The 20,326-nt window shown below is 42.7% G+C and overlaps 1 protein-coding gene across 7 annotated transcripts in view; it reads right to left on the bottom strand.

Moving 5' to 3' along the window:
* Nucleotides 1–845: 845 nt before the first annotated feature.
* The window catches only part of TTLL4 (tubulin tyrosine ligase like 4), a 30,908-nt gene continuing 11,427 nt past the window's right edge, over nucleotides 846–20,326 (bottom strand). For 2 of the 7 annotated variants that reach the window (XM_033160383.1, XM_033160374.1), the window contains 17 exons: nucleotides 19,875–19,996; nucleotides 17,949–18,012; nucleotides 17,471–17,595; nucleotides 16,264–16,374; nucleotides 15,258–15,334; nucleotides 14,600–14,794; nucleotides 13,706–13,788; nucleotides 13,149–13,277; nucleotides 12,308–12,430; nucleotides 11,877–11,975; nucleotides 9,971–10,105; nucleotides 9,396–9,533; nucleotides 8,541–8,643; nucleotides 7,368–7,578; nucleotides 6,685–6,755; nucleotides 6,369–6,451; nucleotides 4,516–4,932 (listed from right to left, as the gene is read on the bottom strand). In XM_033160383.1, the coding sequence (XP_033016274.1) occupies nucleotides 4,779–4,932; nucleotides 6,369–6,451; nucleotides 6,685–6,755; nucleotides 7,368–7,578; nucleotides 8,541–8,643; nucleotides 9,396–9,533; nucleotides 9,971–10,105; nucleotides 11,877–11,975; nucleotides 12,308–12,430; nucleotides 13,149–13,277; nucleotides 13,706–13,788; nucleotides 14,600–14,794; nucleotides 15,258–15,334; nucleotides 16,264–16,374; nucleotides 17,471–17,595; nucleotides 17,949–18,012; nucleotides 19,875–19,996 (2,023 nt within the window). In that variant the 3' untranslated portion in view covers nucleotides 4,516–4,778. Of the gene's footprint in view, nucleotides 1,235–2,278; nucleotides 2,559–4,515; nucleotides 4,933–6,368; nucleotides 6,452–6,684; nucleotides 6,756–7,367; nucleotides 7,579–8,540; nucleotides 8,644–9,395; nucleotides 9,534–9,970; nucleotides 10,106–11,876; nucleotides 11,976–12,307; nucleotides 12,431–13,148; nucleotides 13,278–13,705; nucleotides 13,789–14,599; nucleotides 14,795–15,257; nucleotides 15,335–16,263; nucleotides 16,375–17,470; nucleotides 17,596–17,948; nucleotides 18,013–19,874; nucleotides 19,997–20,326 lie in introns of those variants that run through there. The other 5 variants (XM_033160392.1, XM_033160403.1, XM_033160412.1 and 2 more) reach the window with 5 other exon arrangements.

Raw genomic sequence — 20,326 nt, 5'->3', positions numbered from 1 at the left:
AGAAAAGCTATGATTTATGACGGACCCAGTTTTCACGCCATGCTAAGTCAAACTATGGAGTAGCACTCCTCCATAGTTCCTGCTGCAGCGAAGCTGTTGTGAGCTAAACCAGTTTGGCTTAGCATTACTTCTGAGTCTGGGCTCCTCGTTCCTCTCACTCCAGACAAACCATGAGTGGTAAGCCACAGAATAAACATTGCCAAGAGCTCATGGTCTGTTTGGAGCAAGATAAACCACAAGCTGTGGTTTGGATGCATCACTAAGCCAAACTGTAGGTTAGCTCAAATCAGTGCAGCAGCACAACGACCAGAGGAGCAGGAAAAAAACCACATTCTCCAGGAACCTACCCATTTGCTCATTTGTGTTAAGTCATAGCTTGGCTTCATGTTCCATGCAAAATGGGCCAGAGATTGTAGGTTGTTTATCTAGCAATGTATTTGCTCCACACTTTCTTTTAAACCTCAGTTTATTAGATTCACTATACAGTAATTGGGCCTTGTATGAGAAATTTAGGTGAAGTGAGGCAATCGCTCTACAGAGGTTGTTGATGTTTGTTCTCCTATTCCTCTCTCGAGTTTGGTGTTGACAGCAGAAACTCACATGGCTTTCCAGGGTCTAAATACCAACCTGGAGAAAATTTGCTTGTACGGTATTTCTTAGATAAGCAAACCTGCTTAGTGGCAGCTTAGAGGAGCAGGGCTCACCTAGACTCAAAAATCCCTAAAGCACCCAACATTACCTTTACTGCCACCCAAGTTATATGACAACAGTCATGACCACATACTTGCACTTGAATCCTTTATTGGGTTTTTTATATAAAAATTATCTTTAATTTAGCAGTGTGAGTTAAACTGGACTCGTGACATCCTTTTGAAAATGTATGTTTATCCTCCTCTGGATCTCTCCGATGCACACTTCAGAAGACCCAAAAAACCACTAGCGCCCTCAGTGCACCAATAAATTGACCACTGACATTTCACTCTGAGCAGAATAAATTCATCTGAAGAAGATAGTTGTGTTAAACAAGTTGAGACAGCAGCTACTCGAGCTTCAAATCCCGAAATGTGGAAGGTGCTGGGATGGCTTCTCCTCTATCCCAGAGCAGTCTTCCATTCCTGAAACATTTGGGCAGAATTCTATGCCCTTCTGCATAGTGTGGCTCCTCACACGTCATAGCACATCTTTTTGTTCCTCTCAGTATCAAGCTCTATAGCACACTGCTTGGAGGATCCACCTTAGCAAGATAAAACCAACCAATGAGGCTTCCATTTACTGCAATAGTTTGCTTTAGGGGAAAAGAAAACCACCAGGACAAGGAAATAAGTTCATTACAAAGCACTACATAGGAAGTTACCTTATACTGAGTCAGACCATTGGTCCATCTACCTCAGCACCTTTTATAGTGACTTGGCAGAGGTTCTCCAAGATTTCAGACATGTGCCTTTTCCACCTTATTTGGGAATCTGGGATTTTGTGCATGCAAAGCATATGCATATGCTCTACCACTGAGCTGAAGGGTGGTATTTGTCCAGAAATGCAATGTCTTTTCCCTAGATCTCTTGAGTTCCACCAATTTACATTGAGTGATCCATGACATTTTGTGCAGAGTAGTACCCACCTAAGGTTCAAATACTGATGGGGCACGGGGGAAGGAGAGAACCAGCAATGCCTGTCAATACCAGGAAACAGAGATAGTGTGCTGAACACCTGTTTGCTCATAATTACTCAAGTTAGGAAGGGTGGGTGGTGGTGGCAAGAGTATAAGACTGCTCAGGGAGACGGCCAGCTGGGAGAATTCTTTAGGACACTCGAAGAGGCCTCTCCACTTTCACACTTCTACACAGCTAGCTCTTTTGGGTCATTCAATACAATCCTAGGAGTCAGGCTAGTTCACAGAAGATTGTCGCTATGAGATTTGAGAGGGACACATTAGACACCAACCACCTACAGAGCCCAAAGAAGGGACATGACACTCAGTTTTCAGTAGGGGACAGTGAAATAAAACCTGTTGCAGGGCTAGGACACATGGGTTGGTTCCTAAAAGAGGATTCAAAAGGCAAGCCTTCATTTTCATGTACCAGCCAAACAGGGGGAGAGGTTTTAGCCAAGTTAAAACTGCACATACATTGAGGATGTTAGCAGCAGGAAGCCAACTCTCCCTCCACTCTTGTTTTATTACCTTACTAGAAATTGGCTTGCCCTCCTTTTGTTAATGCACAGCCTCACCAAGATCTCAGCACCTGCCCAGCTTGGCTTGCAAAAAGGTCATAAGAAACAAAAATTCAACACTCAAGTCTCCTAAAGGATTAGACTGTCTTCTGTTGGCTTTTTGGAGAAAAGGCTGTCTCACAATAGCGATTAGTGCAACACACCCTTCCCCTCTGTTTACAAAGTTTTGCAGGGAAGGTTGATAACTGTCAACTGATGAAGCTAGTAGCCAGGAACATATAGAGTATAAACTTGGAAGAAGCAAGCCGTCTCCACTTCTATCTTCCCAACCTCAGCGACAGCCAAGCTGGCTAAGAGAAGAGCCAAGCTGGAGAGAAGTTATGATGAATCTGAAGGGGGTGGAAATAACAAGCCAAGGGGAAAAGAAGCTTTAATTCAGGGGATCATGCCATAAAGGTCTCACCAAGATAGATACCTGTGTTAATACAGCCAGTGAAGTAAGACAGAAATGCAAGGTAAGTCACTGTCTGCAAGGCAGACTCTGAAATGATTTCTAGCAACTCATTCCCTGGCATGATGCAAGGAGAGCTTCTACTACTACTTATAAGGCCCCAGGAGAAAGCACAACTACATCCGGTGTGCCTGGCCTGGCTTGGCTTCCAACTCCATGTTTCCCAGCTTTTCTGCTCTTAAGAGCTTAGTCACTGAGGTTACTTGGGATTGGCAAATGACAGATGTAGTAAGAAAGAGGTGCACTGTTGCTTTAGTGTTTCCAGGCAATCTCACACCCCTCTGCAATGACTTGAACCGCTTTAACAATAAATGCACACTGCATCTATATTCTAGATTACAGCTGCTGTATCCAGTTGTATCCAGGAGTTTTCCAAGACACTGATTCATACTGCCCTGACCAATGGAGAAGCAATCTATTTGGAGAGCTGCACTGTAGAAATGATGCCTTCCTTTTTCTGGCCATTTTTATCACAAGTAACCACCTAAATACATCTCACCACCATAGTGAGAAATACGTACAGGCATGTGGAATATCATTAAGGCTACACGAAAAAAAATAAAAGACTTCACAGTGATGCATCCGGGGACTTGCATACCTCATGCTGTCCATAGCATCTGAAGTGTGTGTGTGTGTGTGTGTGTGTGTGTGTGTGTAATGAGACAAAAGGACTCCTATACTTCATTAAACAGAAAGATTTCTTGCAGCCAAAGTTGTTGAGTTCACCCTCATGGCTCAGAATTTAGCAGCTTCCTGCATGTGGTGTCTGAGTACAGATGGGAAATGCTCCTAAGTGTCAAGGTATCAGGAGTCAAGTAGAGCAACAGATGCATCTATCAGTGCCCAGGCATCAGGACAGCAAACAGCCCTTGCTGGCTGAAAGTGCAAGTTTACTAACACATTCCGGACATACGCACACAACTGAAAAGTGTACCCAAAGCTGGAATCCAGTACCAGATTCAGATTAGGAGTAAAGTATAACAAGTGCAGAAAAGGGAGAATTCTCCAGCGGCAGGGAGAAGAAGGCACTGACTGATCAGAAATAACACTGACTGAGGCTGCAGTACTTAAAGCAAGAAGTATGCAGCCAAGCACCACTGGGGCTAAATTATAGTCAAGTCTTTAGGGGTAAAGAACTGGAGAGTGTTCAAGGTAGGGTGTGTATGAATGCTAGGAAGATTAACACAGATAACCACCTGGCCCTAAAGGCCAGAGAGGAACAAGAAGCAGCCACCTTAGCACACCTTTTTCTAAGTTCCAGCACAAAGCTAGAACCAAAAGGAGATTCTCCTCCTGTCTTAAGAAACCACCACCAGTGCTTAAGCTACACAGTTGTGCTTTGGACCAGCACACTGCAAAATCTGCTTCTCCAGAGTAAAAAATAAGTAGAAAATACCTTCCATAACTAAAGTCCATCAGGAAAGCTGTACCCAGGAACTAAGTAAACACGGGTGTGTACCTAGCGAATAAGAATATTCAAGGACTCCCCACCACTTCCCTCACTGTTTAAGCCCATTTCTCTTATGGCCATGCACCAGAGAGTTTATGAAAAAATCTGCCTGATTTACTGGTGTTAATCCATTCTAAAGTTTGTTTTCCCACCTGTTCGGCTAATAAGGAATTTGTGTCATGTTGTGAATGCATGGGTTATTATGTCAATTGCAAACATGCAATTGCCTCATGGTAGCAGCTCATTTCACAAATGGTCATTGAGGTTGTCGGTGTCTGGCCAAACCTAGCATGTCGGCACTTAACAGCGAGAGGCACTTACGGCTCAAGTGGTGATGATCATTGCAAGGTCAATAAACTATAAGGAACTCACACTAAAAGTTAAATAGGTTTTCCAAGCTTCTGTGTTTAGCAACTTCCTTTGTCATAAAAAAACTATAAACAGAGCATTTGTCCCTTTTAACCAAGTTAAACATCTCCTCTTCGACCCAATTCCCTTTCCAAAAAAATAGTTCTACGTGGGCGTGCCGGACGAAAGGTCCTCCCCATCCTTCCATGCTGGCTCTCCTAGCTTCCGTTGAGGTAGGTCACGTACGCCCCCTCCTGACACCATAAGGAAGGGGAAGTTGGCCACTCACTCAGTCCCCCGTCACTTCACTAGGCTTGAGTTGCTGAGGGTCCGAGGGATTGCGGGTTTCTTGAGACTTCCAACTGTGTATTTAATCTGAGGTAAGCTTTGAGTGCAAGGGTTTGGCTCAGAGCTTCGGACTGGCTCCTCCCCATCTCGCTGGACAAGGATTTTGCTGTTGGGAAGAAGACAGAACTTGAGAGAGAAGCAGATCTGTCTTGCAGCACAGAATGGAGCACACAGAGAGAGAACCACTTCCATAGCATATCGTTTTCACCCGTCTGAAGGAAACAGCAGTCTTTCCATTACTACTGTGTCATCCTTGTATTTGATGGGAAAGAAGGATTTAGGGCTTATGGCTCACCACTGCCCAGGCCTGATTACCACAATGTGCTGTACCTAAGGCTGCCTTGAAAACAGTCTAGAAACTTCAGCTGCTCCAATACAGGGCAGCAAGATTGTTAACAGGGAGTGGCTGAAAAATTATATCATGCCTGTGCTTTTCTATCTACACTGGCTTCTAATCTATTCTAGGGGACAATTCAAAGTGCAAGTATTAACTTTTCAAGCCCTAAAACAGAGATGGAGAATCTGTGACCCTCCAGATGTTCTGGGACTAGAACTCCAATAATCCCTGACCATGGGCCAGGCTGGCTGGAATGAGAAGAAAGGCCAAGAACTTCTGGAAGGCTGCAGGTTCTCCATTCCTGCCCTAAATAACCTGGGGCTAGGTTACCTGAAGGACTATCTCCTCCCATATATATCCAGCCCGACCTGAAAATCATCTTTAAAAGTCAACCCCTGCCAAGTGAGGTGAGGTGAGGCAGGTGCCGACTTTTCAGTGGCCATGGGTCAAGGCCTTTTATTCAGCTAGGCTTTCCTACTTAAAAACATGGCCCAAAGGGTGGTTGTTGTTTTTTAAGACATTGGGTACTACTGGTTCCTCTGTTGCTGCTTTTATTTTGAAGTTTTAGCTTTGTTTGTGATTTTGTGTTCATGTTGTTTTTACATTTTACATGCTTTTTTTTAAGTACACTGCCCAGAATACTTAGTGTTACAGGTTAGTATAAAAATGCTACAAATAATTATTTTTGTCAGATATATACCGAAGTAAAAATAAGAAAAGCTAAGACAATGGCCTAGTTTGAACATAACATGAAATCCTAGCTTGTAAGCTACATGATCAAAGCTGCCTGACCATACATGGGCTCAGGGCTACTGGGGTTTTTCCTGTTGTTATTCTGTCTCTCACAGCTACAATAAAGCTACCATTAAAATTATGGACTGGTCATTTCTTTGTCAGAGGGCAAACAGGCAAATTTAGCAGGGGATCAAATACTTTCCCCCCCTCACTGTAAATAACAAAGAAGAGTTTCCTTTCTCTCCATGTTTCATAAGAAGGTTAACAACCAAAAATGCATTAAAATATATTAACCATGGCTACAATCCTACACACAACCACCTGGGAATAAGTCCCATTGAATGCAGTGGGGATTACTTCAGAGCAGACTTGCAAAGAATTGCACTATAAGGGAACAGATGAAAAATCATGGACAAACCCCAACTGGAACTGTATCAAGAGATAACAGTGGCTGGTTCTTGCAATCTCACCTGGTTTTGCCTAATTCCATCTTGCTCAAGCCATTCACAGGGAGTTCATTCTTCAAATAGAGGTGGGATCTTGGAATTGACCACTGAAGTTGAGAGAGTGCAGAATTAGACAGCTAGTGAGGGGGGTACTAAATGTTCCTTTCTTATCTCCCAGCATACCTCAAATTTGGTGAAGCAAAGAGAAGGTGCTTCAGGCCAGTAAGACAGCCACAAATACAGCCACTTGATTAGTAACAAGTAGTTCTGATGGGCACCCTCATGAAAAAAGGAGAACAAATCTAAGGTATGAGGAAAGGTAAAGAGGGCCCACCCTTACCATCACTGTGGATTCTGTCACCACTCCATTATGAAAGCCTTTGTGACACCAGTTTCTGAGCAGATCCACCCCTGCAGAAAGGAACACCACAGAATGAATGCTAGTTCACATGTGAAATTTTGAGGGCTATTACTAAGCAATTACCCTGGTTGTAAGAAGGCAGTGGGTACAAGTAATGCAGGGCCTTGATACTGAGCAACCCAAACACACACACACACACGTTTAAAAATCAAGCTGCAATGGTATGATGCTCACTTGAAGATGGTGAACTTCTACCTGGTCTATTCTATGGAATTATCTGAATACACTCAAGAGAAGCAAGTAACACTGATGAACAGGAAGGCTCTGGGTGAGGGTGTGGACTTAAAGATATCCAATAGAAACCAATGAAAGGACAAAGGGGTGGGCAAGAATAAAGAGAGACTTTTGCCCTAAAGCCAAAGATGTGGCTGCAAAGTGTGGGGAGTGGGGAAGATGACAAAAATGACCCAGCAAGAAGCAACACTCAAACCACACTGGCAGCCTGTAAGGATGATAGATAATAATGCTTTGGGGGAAAGAGCACAGACAGCTCTGGGTTGGAAAGCAAGGTATGCAGTCTACTTATAAAAGGCTGGTCCAAACAATTAATTGCTTATCCTAGAAGGGAGCTTGCAGGAAGGAGGTGATGGGAACTGCTTTACCTTTGACCTTATTCACGAAATATTTCAGCTCCCACTGGGAAGTAAGGATGTTGAAGTATCGCGGCTGCTCAAAGAAACGTAGGTAGTGCATGGAGAACCGCGAGGGGAAAACTCGCTCAAACTGTCCACGTCGAGCAAATTCATCCTCTGTCTCTACTAGGACACGTACATCATCTGGTGTTAGAACATCTAGGATGGTGGAATAGAACTCCTGCAGCCAAGATGGACAAGGAAACACCTTGGTTTTCCAGGAGATAACTGCAAAAGTCTACATGCATGCCACTTTCAGTTCTCTAAAACCACTATGATTGCCACTCTAGGATGCTGGCCACACAACACATATTCCCCTCCCACTGTGACAGCAGTGGAAAGACAGAAGAGAGACATCCAAATAGGAATTTGTTGGGGGTGGATGAAGAAGGAAGGGTTCTTGGTTATGGTCCCCAAATGATTCTTGTACCCCTTGAACAAACTAAACCAAAAAGCATGTGCGTAAGTAAGAAATGGGAAATCTTACTGCTTCCATGCCCACCCATTATAACAATGGCAACCAGTGGCTATGGCCTATTGGGTCTTAACTATAGTTTGTAACATTTTCTTAAGCTATGCTGTGTGCTTGATGGGCTTAAGGTTTGACACTAGCCTTGCTCTGAATACAGTTGAAATACAGCTCTTTATAACTTTCACACTTAGCCAAATCATATCCTATATGTCAAAATACAACCTCCTTCAAATACCAGTCCTTCTGTGGATAAACAAGCACCTCCTCCTTGTGTGTGGATGCATCTTACCTGTTGTGACACATTTTCAGTCAGAAAAAGTGCTTGGTTGAACTCTTAAGCACTCCCCAAGCAAAGTGGTTGTAATGATCATCTACTAGTAGCTACCTCTATGCTTTGCAACTCCCTGTCTACTAATATTAGGCAGGCACCCTCACTATACCGTTTTACACCCCTGCTAAAAACTTTTTTTTATTTCACCAAGCCTAGCGAGGAACGTAATTTAGTTACGTATACTTGTTTGATGGTTTTATATTGTTTTATGCACACTACTTATGGTTTTATTTAATTAAACAATGAAATGATTCAGAGAAGAGCAGAGAACTCCAGCCCAAACATGCATGAGATCTCAGAATGAGGGCAGAGGGTTTGGGGAAGGCATGTTCTCGCCTACCTGATCAGGCACTTTTGAGGTCAGATAAAAAGCTCTTTTCGTTTTCTCAGAAGTGAACAGCTCCAGAGATGACTTACTCTTCTCCTTTGCGACACTATTCAAGCTGGGCACAGCAATAATTGAAGTTAGTACAAAGAGAGTTAGTCAGTGCCCTCAATTCAAGCACCTACAGCCAGAATCATAAGCATTTGGCAAGCTATACTCTGTTAAGCCAAAAGAAAGCAAAAAAGTCTCACACGATCCATGGAGTCATAGATCAAGGATGGGGAACCTTAGGCATGGGGGCAGTGTGCAACCCTCCAGCCCCTCCATCTGGGCCCCAGGACTCTTCCTAGGCCATGCTCCCTTCCCCAGGCCACATCCCTCACCAGCCTGCTTCATGCTTTCCCCAACCTGGTCCCCTCCAGGTGTTTGGTGCTATCCCTGACAGCTATTGTGGCTGAGCTGAGTTGGGGAGCAACACACAATTCCAGCTACTGAAGCCTAGTATTCCTGGCAATATGTCTGAGATCACCACCACTGCTCAGCTTCCAAGGTTGCACGAGGTATTGCCTGGGTATTTTCAAGCCCATCTTGCAATTACATGGACCAGAAACTTGCTTTAAAAAATAACAAAAGCAAAGATTCTTTGGATGTTTAATTCAGTTTCTGTACCAATAGCATGACTGAATAAAATGCATAGTCCTATATACAGGCTACAGCTATGCTTCTGTGCTATAGCCACACATACTATTGCCACAACAACTTTTCGTCTCAGTCTTTCCTACTCAGGCCTCTTCACTCCCCTACTGAACAAGAACAATGCAAAAGATGAGATGCCCAGTAAAACTTCTCCTTCTGAGTTTGATCTCTAACCTAGTTGTGGAGCTGCTGGCACTTCCAGAGGGTGAAGCCACATCATCTGTGCTTGGCAACAGAAAACCAGCCAAATTAAGGGCATCTCTGACCATTTGACCCTTGATGCTCACATCCAAAGGAGAGTTCGAATGAAGGCTGCAGAGAGAACAAAACCTTGATTAGACAAGCCCATCGTCATGTCTTTAGCTCTAGCTTTTGGCATTTCAGATAGCTGTTAAGTTTGATTTCCAAAAGAGAGAAAGGAGGAACTCTATCTCCAAGGCAAGACAACCTCTCTCTTTTAGTATCCCCTCCCCCACCAAACCCACATGCATACACAATACACAGACATACATACCAATCAGAGACACACTGTGTGATACAGTTCAATGTAAGTGTTGCCTCCCTCACATTAAGAGATGGAAGCCATCAGCACATGAAGTAAGACATTGGCAAAACAGAATGCATGCATCTGTGCATACAGGCCTAGCAAACATCTGTGGGACAAACTGGAGGTAAAGGGTGTTCTTGAAATTGTAGTGAAATGCACCAAGTCAGAGCTCAAGCTGAAGGGGGCACCATGCACAACTTACCTGGGGGAAATATTGACTTCCAGAATCCATGGCTTAAGGTTCTCATCCAGCATGATATCAAACCCGAACAGCTCATGGCAGCAGTAAGGGCGTCTCACATACATCTTTACGAGATTGATTATGTAGGGCTCTGATCTAGAAAATGAAACAGGTCCTGGGTTGTTCCTGAGCAGCAAAACTAGGAGCAGGATTTCCCAGCCTCTTATGCATCACTCTAGCCAGGTATATGGTACAAGCATGCCACAAAAACAGGGCTTCAGCAATAGCTTCCCCACATGGCTCAGATGAGAGCCTGATGAAGACAGCACATGACCCTTCCTTGCTTCAAGTTATTATTATCCAAACAAGATAATGTTGAGGCCAAGGAACAATCAACGACCTTCAAGAAACAACACAGTAGGAGAATCTGATTCTAGAAGCACAAAGCAGCAAGAAAGAAGCAAAGATGCACACTTGCTCAAAACATTTGCAAACACTGGTACACATCTCTAGCTAATGGATAAGATGACCCATTAAAAAGAGGTCCTCCTGAAAGCCTGAAAGCAAAGGGCTGAGACTTCCGCTTGAGACGCCAGGATGATGGCTGAACATTCCATCGCTCTGGCTCCCAGAGGGTAATTAGAGGCTGAGATAGGAGTAATCGGCCTCCCTAAATCTTCTCAGGGATATGGGAAGACACTGCCTCATCCGCAGTTGCCCACCAACTCGGCTCCGAATTCGGAAGGAGGGGCTGGGGGGCATTGGATGCAAAGCCCCCGAGAGAGCAGGGCTCTCCTGGACGTTGTCTTCGCAAGCATCTCAAGTTCCATTTCTTAAGATGAAAAAATGGATTTAAGTTTTGGACATGCTTCAAGCAAGGAGGGAGAAATTAATTTGCTAAATACCCAGCCACTGAAATGAAAAAAAAGTGGAAGGGAAACATCGGACTGAACTGGTATGTCGAACGGAACTGAAAGGGGGGCGAATCTCTTTTATTATTATACTTTGCTTCATTATATTACTTGGTAAATCCCCCCAAATCTGAACCGTTTATTTACAGCAAGCAAGAATGAAAATATAAACTGTGTGGAAATTAAAATATTATATAATTAAGGTTTTGGATTTTTGAATGGTCTGGAAGAGGATAAAAGATTCTTCAATTTATAGATATTGGACAGAAGCAGGATCTCATTAGCAGCTGAAAATCTCATTAAAATCTTTTGGATGGTTTATCGGAATATCTGTTCGACCTGTGTTGTGGCTTTTGGAAATCTGCCATGTTGCAATTAGACCCAAACTGCAGAATAACGGATAGTCATGGGGGGGAGCCTCTGACATGTAATTATTTTCGTTTTTCTATGTGATTTGGTATCCCTCCCCCCCCCCCTGGAAAGGCTATCTAAGTTTGATGTGATTGGTTCGGGGAAATTATGAGCAGATGCATAGATTTGATATCATCAGAATTACACAAGACGGCGGCTGCCCAACAACAAAGGAGTTTTGGACTGATACGACAGGAAGGCGTGTGACGAGATGCTGCGAATTTATGAAAAGGAATCATATGGACATAAAATCCACACAGAAATATAACATCTGCCCTAACTCCCCTGTGGGAACAATTCAGAGGCTGTGAAAGAATGAAGGAAAACAACAGAGAGCTAAAGGAACTATTGGAAATATAAAATGCAGTAAAACTGAGATGAGATTAGAGCCCTCCAAACCTTGAAGCATTGGGAGTCCTAAAAATAAATATAAATTATAATTTAATAGAATATTTGGATTATTTGATGTATATGTATAATTTGGAATATTTAATATGGTTTTGATTGGATTGTTAATTTGGAAAATTTAATAAAAAAGATTTATAAAAAAAAGAAAGCAAAGGGCTGGGGGGGGGGAGGGAACACAACTAGATCCTGAGACTTACGCAATGATGGTTTTGACAACAATGTCTTTTATCTTCTCCCAGATGGCTTCACTGTCAACTCCTTTCTGGGTCAAATAACTCCAAAGTGCCTTCAGTGCCCTGTGGAGACAGAACAGAGCATACAAGTGCATTAGGGTTGCCCCAGATATTGTTATTAACTCCTCTCCCCCACCTCTGAAGGAAAAAGGCAACATGAACCCAGAACCGACTATGTTTTTAATGCAATTTTATATAAACCACTTATGAGACCTTTCTTTTTTTTGATTAAGTAGTCTATACATTTTGTTTAATAAATGAAAATAAAGTCTCTTCCCTATTGAAACAGTAGGACCACATCTGGGCTACTCAGGACTAGAGAGGTAAGACAACATAAGCCAGTCAAGAACATAACACATACAAAAGAATTCTCTTTCCTGCTCATCAGTACTCACCACTTGTGACCCTGACATGCAGTTTCATCTGTATTAGCCTTGTATTCAATATTCTTCTTGTTGATACTGTAATTAGTCAAGTGCATGTACTTGTTGTTGAGGCTCTTCACAGAGGGGGAATATCTGAGGTGGAGGAAGAACAAAAGTTTACACTAAGTAAGGAGACATCACTCACCAAAATGAAATGGCAAGAAGAGGGAGGAATGCTAGCAGTGTGAGACAGAGGCACACACACCAATCTTCAAGTATCTCCTCTAAGCTCCAGCATAGTGTGTGTGAGAGAGAATGAGAATGAATGCGTGTGCTCCACAGAGATATGACTGGTATAACAATTCAAATTGTTAATCATCAAGAGTTGCTCTAATTTGAGTTATTCACCAACTTTGTCAGTTAACTAAACATCCAAATGCTTAGGAATTTGAAGTAATTATAATCTGTCTTATTGTTTTAACTTTTGTATGTTTTAAAGTACAGCTGTAATTTTTTTCTTGATTTTCTTGTAAACCACATTGAGGTTTTTTGTAACAATCAAGCAGTGTATAGGTTTTATGAAATAAATAAAATAAAATAATAAATCATTTTTTTTAAATACAGTTTAAATTGGCTATTTTAAAAGCACACAGACTCAGCTACACGGTGCAAGCAAATAATTGGTTCTCAATAGTCACTGCTTAAACCAAAAGGATGTGCACAGACTGTCGTACAAGTGACACCTGCAACCAATAGTTAGCCTACCGTTTACAGAAAATATTTAATCTGCTATTCATGAATCTCAGCTGGTCTTCTGACAAGCAGTCAACCCAACCCTCTTTCTGAGGTTACCAATTCATATGGAACCTACTTGCAGCTGGCAAAACGAACAAGTCCATCTTTGAACAAGTAAACCCGAAGTGGATCATAGCATGTGACGTAAACATAAATCCTCAAGTCGAACTTGCTTCCACCAATGAGGTAGGGTTTATGTAAATACCTGCAGCAGAAAGATAGGTGAGCATACAGGAACTGCATCATAGAGTAGCCCTGAGATTTAGTCTGAAGAAATTCAGGACATTGTCACCAGTGGAGAGGCTTGATGGAGATAGTTTCTGTCCCTAAGGGGTTTGAGAGACTGCTGATTAAATGCCAGCTTTCTCAACAAATGCTACTCCTTGCCACAGCAAAAGGTCTTCTTTAGCCATATTTCTGAACCCATGTCAATATCGTAACAATTCCACAATTGCTCTACTCTTTAGCTGGAAGCAGAAGCAAAAGAAACAAACCCCACAGAACAATGTAAAGTTTTACAACGGCAGAAAGCATAATCAGAAACAAGTTGGTTCTTTGATACCTTAAGATATTAAAGCCAATCTTTTGTTAGCAGGATGGGGAAAGACCGGCAGGGCGGGGGGACTTGCTTACCTTTGCACCAGCAGTGGCCTGCGCTTGGGCAGCTGGCTCCACTTATGGATGACCTGAATGCCGATGCCTCTAGCTGATGCTGGCTAAAGTGAGTGAAAGACAGAGAGCGATGTTCACATTGCATCCATTTGCTGCTATCCTACAATTCAAAGCTGGAACATCCGATTATAGTCTGGGAAGGTGGGGTACATGAAAGGAATTTGTTTTAATACTATCGGTCTTAAGACAAGCCTCCAAAGAAGCAGCCTCACAAAAATCTCAATGTAATTTTAAAGTTCAGCAGTATGTTAAAATCAATTACTGTGGCAGCTTTTTCAAAGATTGAACAAGTCAACAAAGGCTTTTTAAGTCAATAAAAGCTTTGTACATTCCCAAGTTGGTGTATAGCAGCTTTGAGCTCCTTGCTGTCACTGACTGATAAGCTAATTCCCTAGAGGGTACTATTGGGCTAAAGCTATGTTATAGTCAACAGGGAACCAGAATAAACAAGTTGAAACTGTCCATCTATGAGAAGAGAATGTGCATTGTTGCTATAGTGGAAGGGGAGTGTAGTTTACATTACTATTAATTATTGTTAACTGCACTTCAGTATCATCTAATTACTTAAGGTCTCTGAGTGGTTTACAGAGATTAAAACCATGAACTGGAATACCTAAAATCTAAAGCAGAATAAAAACTGCACAATACAAAAACAGAACAGAGCTCATCCCAAAGGCAGTCTGTCCCAACATAAGTCCTAAAGCCTAATGAAATGCATCAAGAAAAATCAGATTCATCCAAGAAAACCTGAAACTGGCAAGGCAAGGGAAAGCATGGCTATACCATGGCAGAAGTCACACAAAGGACACACCCCTATCTCCATACAGGTCAAACCGTATCTGTGCCCTCCCTCACCGGCTTCACAATCCATTTCTGTCGGCTCCCACAATCTTCCCAAGCCTTTCTGAGCAGCTTGATATCCTGAGGAAGGATGAAGGACTGGGGCAGAAAGTTGAACTCCTTCTTCCCAAAGCGCAACTGCATTTTGGACACATTTCTCCACAGACGGTCCTTCCGACCAATTTGGAACGAGCCAGGAAAATGATTTAACTGCAGGAGGGAAAGGAAGAGACAAGAAAGGAGTAATGAGGTTTCCTGCTGAATCCTAGCCAGTAAAAAGGCAAGATAAGGGTTCAACAGCGGGGTACCTTCTCCAAATTCAGGGATAGCTCCAAGAACCTAGATCATCCATACAACCCCCACCCCAAAAGCCCATGGCTGGTATTCCCAACATGTAGTTCCCATGAAGGAAGCATGCCAGCATTGAAGTATCTACCACATAGTGTCTTGCAAACCTAGGCTGTCTCCTTCAGAAGCACAGCCACCAAGAGGAGAACATGAAGAGACTAAGGGAAAGAGAACATCGCAGCAAACAGGAAAGTATCAGCTGCATGCAGTGTTCAGATGAAGAAAATGACAGAAAAGGCCAGAGTGGAATGCATCTCATACCCTTTTCCCACACTGTATTATATTCTTTAATATGTTTTTTTGTAGTCATGACCGTATCTCATACCTTCTGATGTTCTCTGATAACTCTGAACCCCGGAGATTTCATGTGATGGCCCCAGCAGCCCAGCCAGTCATTGTTTCCTGTGGGCAATAGGGCAGTTCACAGACTATTATCTGAACATCATATTGAATATGAATATATATATATATTCTGTTTATGCTCAAGAACTGCAACAGTCTCAGGCATATAAGAATTTCAGTTTGGAAAATACAAATTGGAAATAATTTTCCTGCCTTATCCATGTTTCCCCTTCCACATGAACCAAGAGTGGTCTCATACGAACAGCCACAATAAACCCTACAGAGAACTCTAACAAGATTGTAGCATCAGCATCACAGGGTATACTGTGACACACATCAAACCCTATTCAGTTACAGGTGAGCAGGCAGGAGATGTCAAATAAAAGCCCCCACAATCTCTATCTATCTAAGTCTCCTCTTATTGGAAGGGTAGGGGGTGAAGGATTGCTGGATTTATCAAACAGCCTACTGGAAAGAGCAGCTACAGCTCTGCATTACCAGACACAGTTCATCAGATGTATAAGAAACTCTACGAGAATTGCTAGGACATGGGAGTTTTATTCCATATCTTGAACATTCTTCCCCAGTTTGTAAGCACAGACCATGCGGCAGCTCTTGCTGTTCTGCAGTAAACATTAGCACTTTGTGGTCAGTATCCATCTTGACAAGAGCTGCACAAGATCATACACATAGGCAGAAGTGCCATGAGGCTTGCTCAAGACTCCAGAGGGAAGCAGTGGAAGAGCCACAATTAGATCCGCAGCTTCATGATTTGCAGCACCTTGCAGAGTCCTCCATGCAAGGGAGGTGCATTAGAGTAATCAATTCTATGGGAGCTTTTGTTGCTCTGCTACTGAAGATCTGTGTCTGAAAGTGGGGCAGTTCATTTCCAAAAATCTAGCACTATTCCAAGATAAAGCTGTGAGTCTGGGTGTATTTAAGGCAGGAGGCAACATGCACCCACAGACCATTCCCACAGTACAACTCACTCTTGCTAATTTTGAAGTGGGACCTGGAGATCGTTGCCTTTACAATGTTGGGAGTCACTGTACTCATCTTCCATCGTAGCATCTTCCTCTGTTCCCAAGGGAGCTTCTCCACTAGGAAAGAAAGAAAGAAATCCTAAGGTTAGGGGGGAAACCCAAACAGAGGACATCAATTTGTCATGAAGTGCTGGAAGGGTAATTTTTTATTCAATGAATTTCAACAGAATTAGATCATCAAGTGAAAGAAAACCCTTGGCAAAAGCTCTGTCACTTGTCCATAGAACAGTAGTTCTCAAACTGAGAAGCACAACACACCTGAAGGAATATGCAAAGTTTCTGGGAGGAACAGGATTTTGAGGCAGGTGGGACTTCCCTCCTCTCATCAGTGAATAAATGGATAGGTTGAATGCCCTCTAACAGAGGATCCTAATTTATTTTGGGGACAGGGATGCAGCTGTTCCCCTACTTGCCGTATCATGCCAGTCTGATCTGGGAAGAGCTGCTGTCTTGACCCCCATGCTATGCAATGGGACAGATGGCTAGTCCTGAATTGGGGAGGGGGAAGGCAGAAGTTTAAAAGGTGGATAGTGAAACTAAGCTCAAGAAGTTTGAGAAATTATGCTATATATAGCAAGAAGCACGCTGAGTCGGTCTATGTGCACATCCCAACAGGTCAAGACCAGCTTTAGTTCTTCAAAGACCAAAGGTGGTTGTGGTGCTGTGATAATGCCTGCTCCCCACTATGAAAGCACCCAGGCCACAGCAAAATACGACAAATGGGACCATCTCTGCTACAAGGGAATCTTGATGTCCACTCAACCCATCATAGGGCAGGGCAGGAAAGATACATGCTCCACCTATGATGGAATTAAGATTGAGGGTCAAAGTGAATGCCCATCAAATATTACTGTACCTTCCAGCATCTCTACTGCTGTTTCAGCCATTTCAGTTCTGAACCTCTTTGCTGGTGATCTCAAAATCCTACAGCTCCACAGATACAAATCTAGATTTAAGGTTTTCTCTTCACATCACCTTCATTGGAAAGGCGTTACTACACTACATACTTAAAATGACATGACCACATGCATCCAACCATCACCTCCCCACCCTAGAATCGCTCATTGTAAGCTCTGACTCCACTCCACCACTATAGTACACTAGGGTTTTCTGGCATTGCCTGTTTCGTGCAATGAATTCAGATCCACCTTACCTCTCTCATCCCGGGTACCAAAATATATGGTGGGAGGCACATTGGGGAACAGGCTGCATGTAAGAGCTGGCTTGAGAATTCGTTCTTGGCCCTCTAGCGTAGGCACCAATCCCTCAATGCAATTCCTAGGAAAAGAATACCAGGCACAGTTGGAGAAGTGAGCAGCACAACACTTTCTCTGGGACATCTGTTGCCATCATATGCCATTCAGTTTAATTCCTGAGGCTCTTGACCAACACACTGACTAAGTGAGGTTTGCTTTGGCTGAGAAACACCAACCCAGAATGAAAACTAAACTGCCTTTCAGCCTGACTGCTTAGCATCTCTGTTTCTCTTTGCAGATGGGCACAGCCAGCAAGTGCAAGCCAGGTGATTTCACCAAGGCAAACAGATCAGGATCTCCAGGTGGCCATTCCATGGCATTAGCCAAGAACAAAAAGATCCACTGCATTACAGACAGAACATTCCTAAAACGAACCTGGATATAATAGCTACAGAACCATTGGGGGATAATCCGGATGAAGAGGAGCCATCTGATTCACCTAAAGAAAAAAAAGGCAAAAATAGTTTAATGAGTGAAAAATCTTGGCTACACTCCATGAATGTCCTGAAGAAATTCAACCTCTTTTAGACATTCTCTCAGATAGCTGATCTTAATCCACAAGCAAATGTTACCCGACTGGAAGAATGTTTAAATAACAAACCACCTCTCTTGCCCCTACTCATGAGAGGTGTTTGCATAATTTCAGTTTTCCCAGCAGCAAAGGAGCTGCTTACTTATAAGTGCATCTTGTGCAACTACATTTAAAGGGCACCATAGTTTCTGCACAATGACCTCAAACCAGACCCCGGATCTTGACAATGAGAGGATATCCATTATTTGCCTGCTCTTCCACACAGCCATCAATTTCCTTATTTGTACACCGTAAGAAAGGACCCCATGGTAAAGTTAGAAGAGGATTGAATATCATTCCCGATGTCACTCCCCAGAAGTTAAAGTTTGCCTTCTATTTACAAAAGGATATCATAAGAGTGTTGAACCACAGTGCAATATACTAAAGCAATAAAATGGTTGAACTAAAACACAGCTGAAAATGTCAGGCTGCTACATCACAATGTTAGCAAGAACTACAATAATCACCCTAGTGCAGCTTTCTTCCAAACTCTCATGCAAGACTGGGGGTGGGGGACAGAATGGGTCAATACTCAGGATGAGTAGCATTGTCTCAAACCGTAGCAAGACAGCAACAATTATAATAAATCCACACAGAAGTATTTATTGGGCTTGATCAGAACATTTCTAGCAGGGATATTAAAGATGAAGTCCTGTAGTTAAGTTACAGGTGGGTAGCCGTGTTGGTCTGCCATAGTCAAAACAAAATCGAAAATTCTTTCTAGTAGCACCTTAGAGACCAACTGAGTTTGTTCCTGGTATGAGCTTTCGTGTGCATGCACACGAAAGCTCATACCAGGAACAAACTCAGTTGGTCTCTAAGGTGCTACTAGAAAGAATTTTCGATTTTGTTTTTCCTGTAGTTAAGACCTGCTAGCTGAGGGGCAATGGGATTTGACAGAAGCTGTATCATGCTTGCAGAATTCAAGATATGCCACCACCATGACAGATCTGTTGGTGGAACAGCTAAACTGGGGCCCAGCTGTACGCATCACACATATCTGTAGGTTGGGCTCTCCCTTCCCAGACTGAGGAGTAGTAGTAGTAACAACTTATTATTTTATTTATACCCCATCCTTCTGGCTGGGTTGCATAGGATACAGAGGCCCTTCCAGCAGCATATGGCCTTCCCAGTGAATTAGTGTTGCTCTGCCTCAGTACTGAATGCTATTACTGCTGTTTATGATCTAGAAAAATTGTCAGGCCTTGTACATTCAATGGTAAAATTATCTCACTTTGAACTGTTTCAAGACAGTTCAATACAGACAAGGCAAGTTTGTCTCTGGGTAACCAGAAAATAATTAACTGAATGCTGAATAGAATACACCAGTAAAATGTAAATGGAGATCAGACTGTTGTTGCTCTGCCTACAATAGCAGTTAACTAAATATCACTCAAAACAAGTTTTACAAGTGTAGAAGTGCATAGGCTGAAGGTGCCCACAAGGCAAATTATAATATTCAAGCTAGCAATTTTATTTGTTGCAATGCAGTTCTTTCTCTCTTGATATTATAGAGTGATTTGCAATATATCCATGCCCTAATAGTAAGCATGGACAACTATAGTAGGTAAATTTTAGCTTTTTATTAGATTCAAGCTGTGTTCTGAAATGACAGTAATTAGTAATTTGTATTAACAGAATAATCAGTGTATGAAAACCCTTCTCTGTTTTATGTGGGGTGAGTAGGCTTGTTTGTAATTTGAAGAGTGGAAATAAATGTGACTGCTGACCTTCCCCATCCTCCTCTTCTCCCTCCTCATCCTGACTGCAGGCATCTTCCAAGCCGTCTGGGAGCTCTTCCTCTACGTCTTCCACCTCCGCTTGGTCCAGCAGGGGGAGGTTGACTGCAGCTCTACAACACAAAGGGTTACAGCCCTAAAGTGAAGCCCTGTAACTCCTCTCAGTTAGCAAAGCAAAAAGATCTCTACATCCAACAACAGACCAAGAGATCACAGACAAGGCAAGATATCCCGAATAACTACTTCTATACCTGCTCCTCATTATTCTTTTCCATAGTTAAAGTTAATAAGAACTCCTGGACTCCTGCTCATGTTCAGGAGTAAGAGAAGCTTTGCATATGGCGATTTCCCCATATGGTTGTCACTTCCACACACAAAAACCTCAAACCAGTGTATACACCAGCACATATGACAGTGCAGACACGATGTGCATGTTTTATTAC

Source organism: Lacerta agilis, chromosome 1, assembly GCF_009819535.1.
Source record: "Lacerta agilis isolate rLacAgi1 chromosome 1, rLacAgi1.pri, whole genome shotgun sequence".
Taxonomy (NCBI): domain Eukaryota; kingdom Metazoa; phylum Chordata; class Lepidosauria; order Squamata; family Lacertidae; genus Lacerta; species Lacerta agilis.
This window is presented reverse-complemented; position numbering and strand designations above follow the sequence as displayed.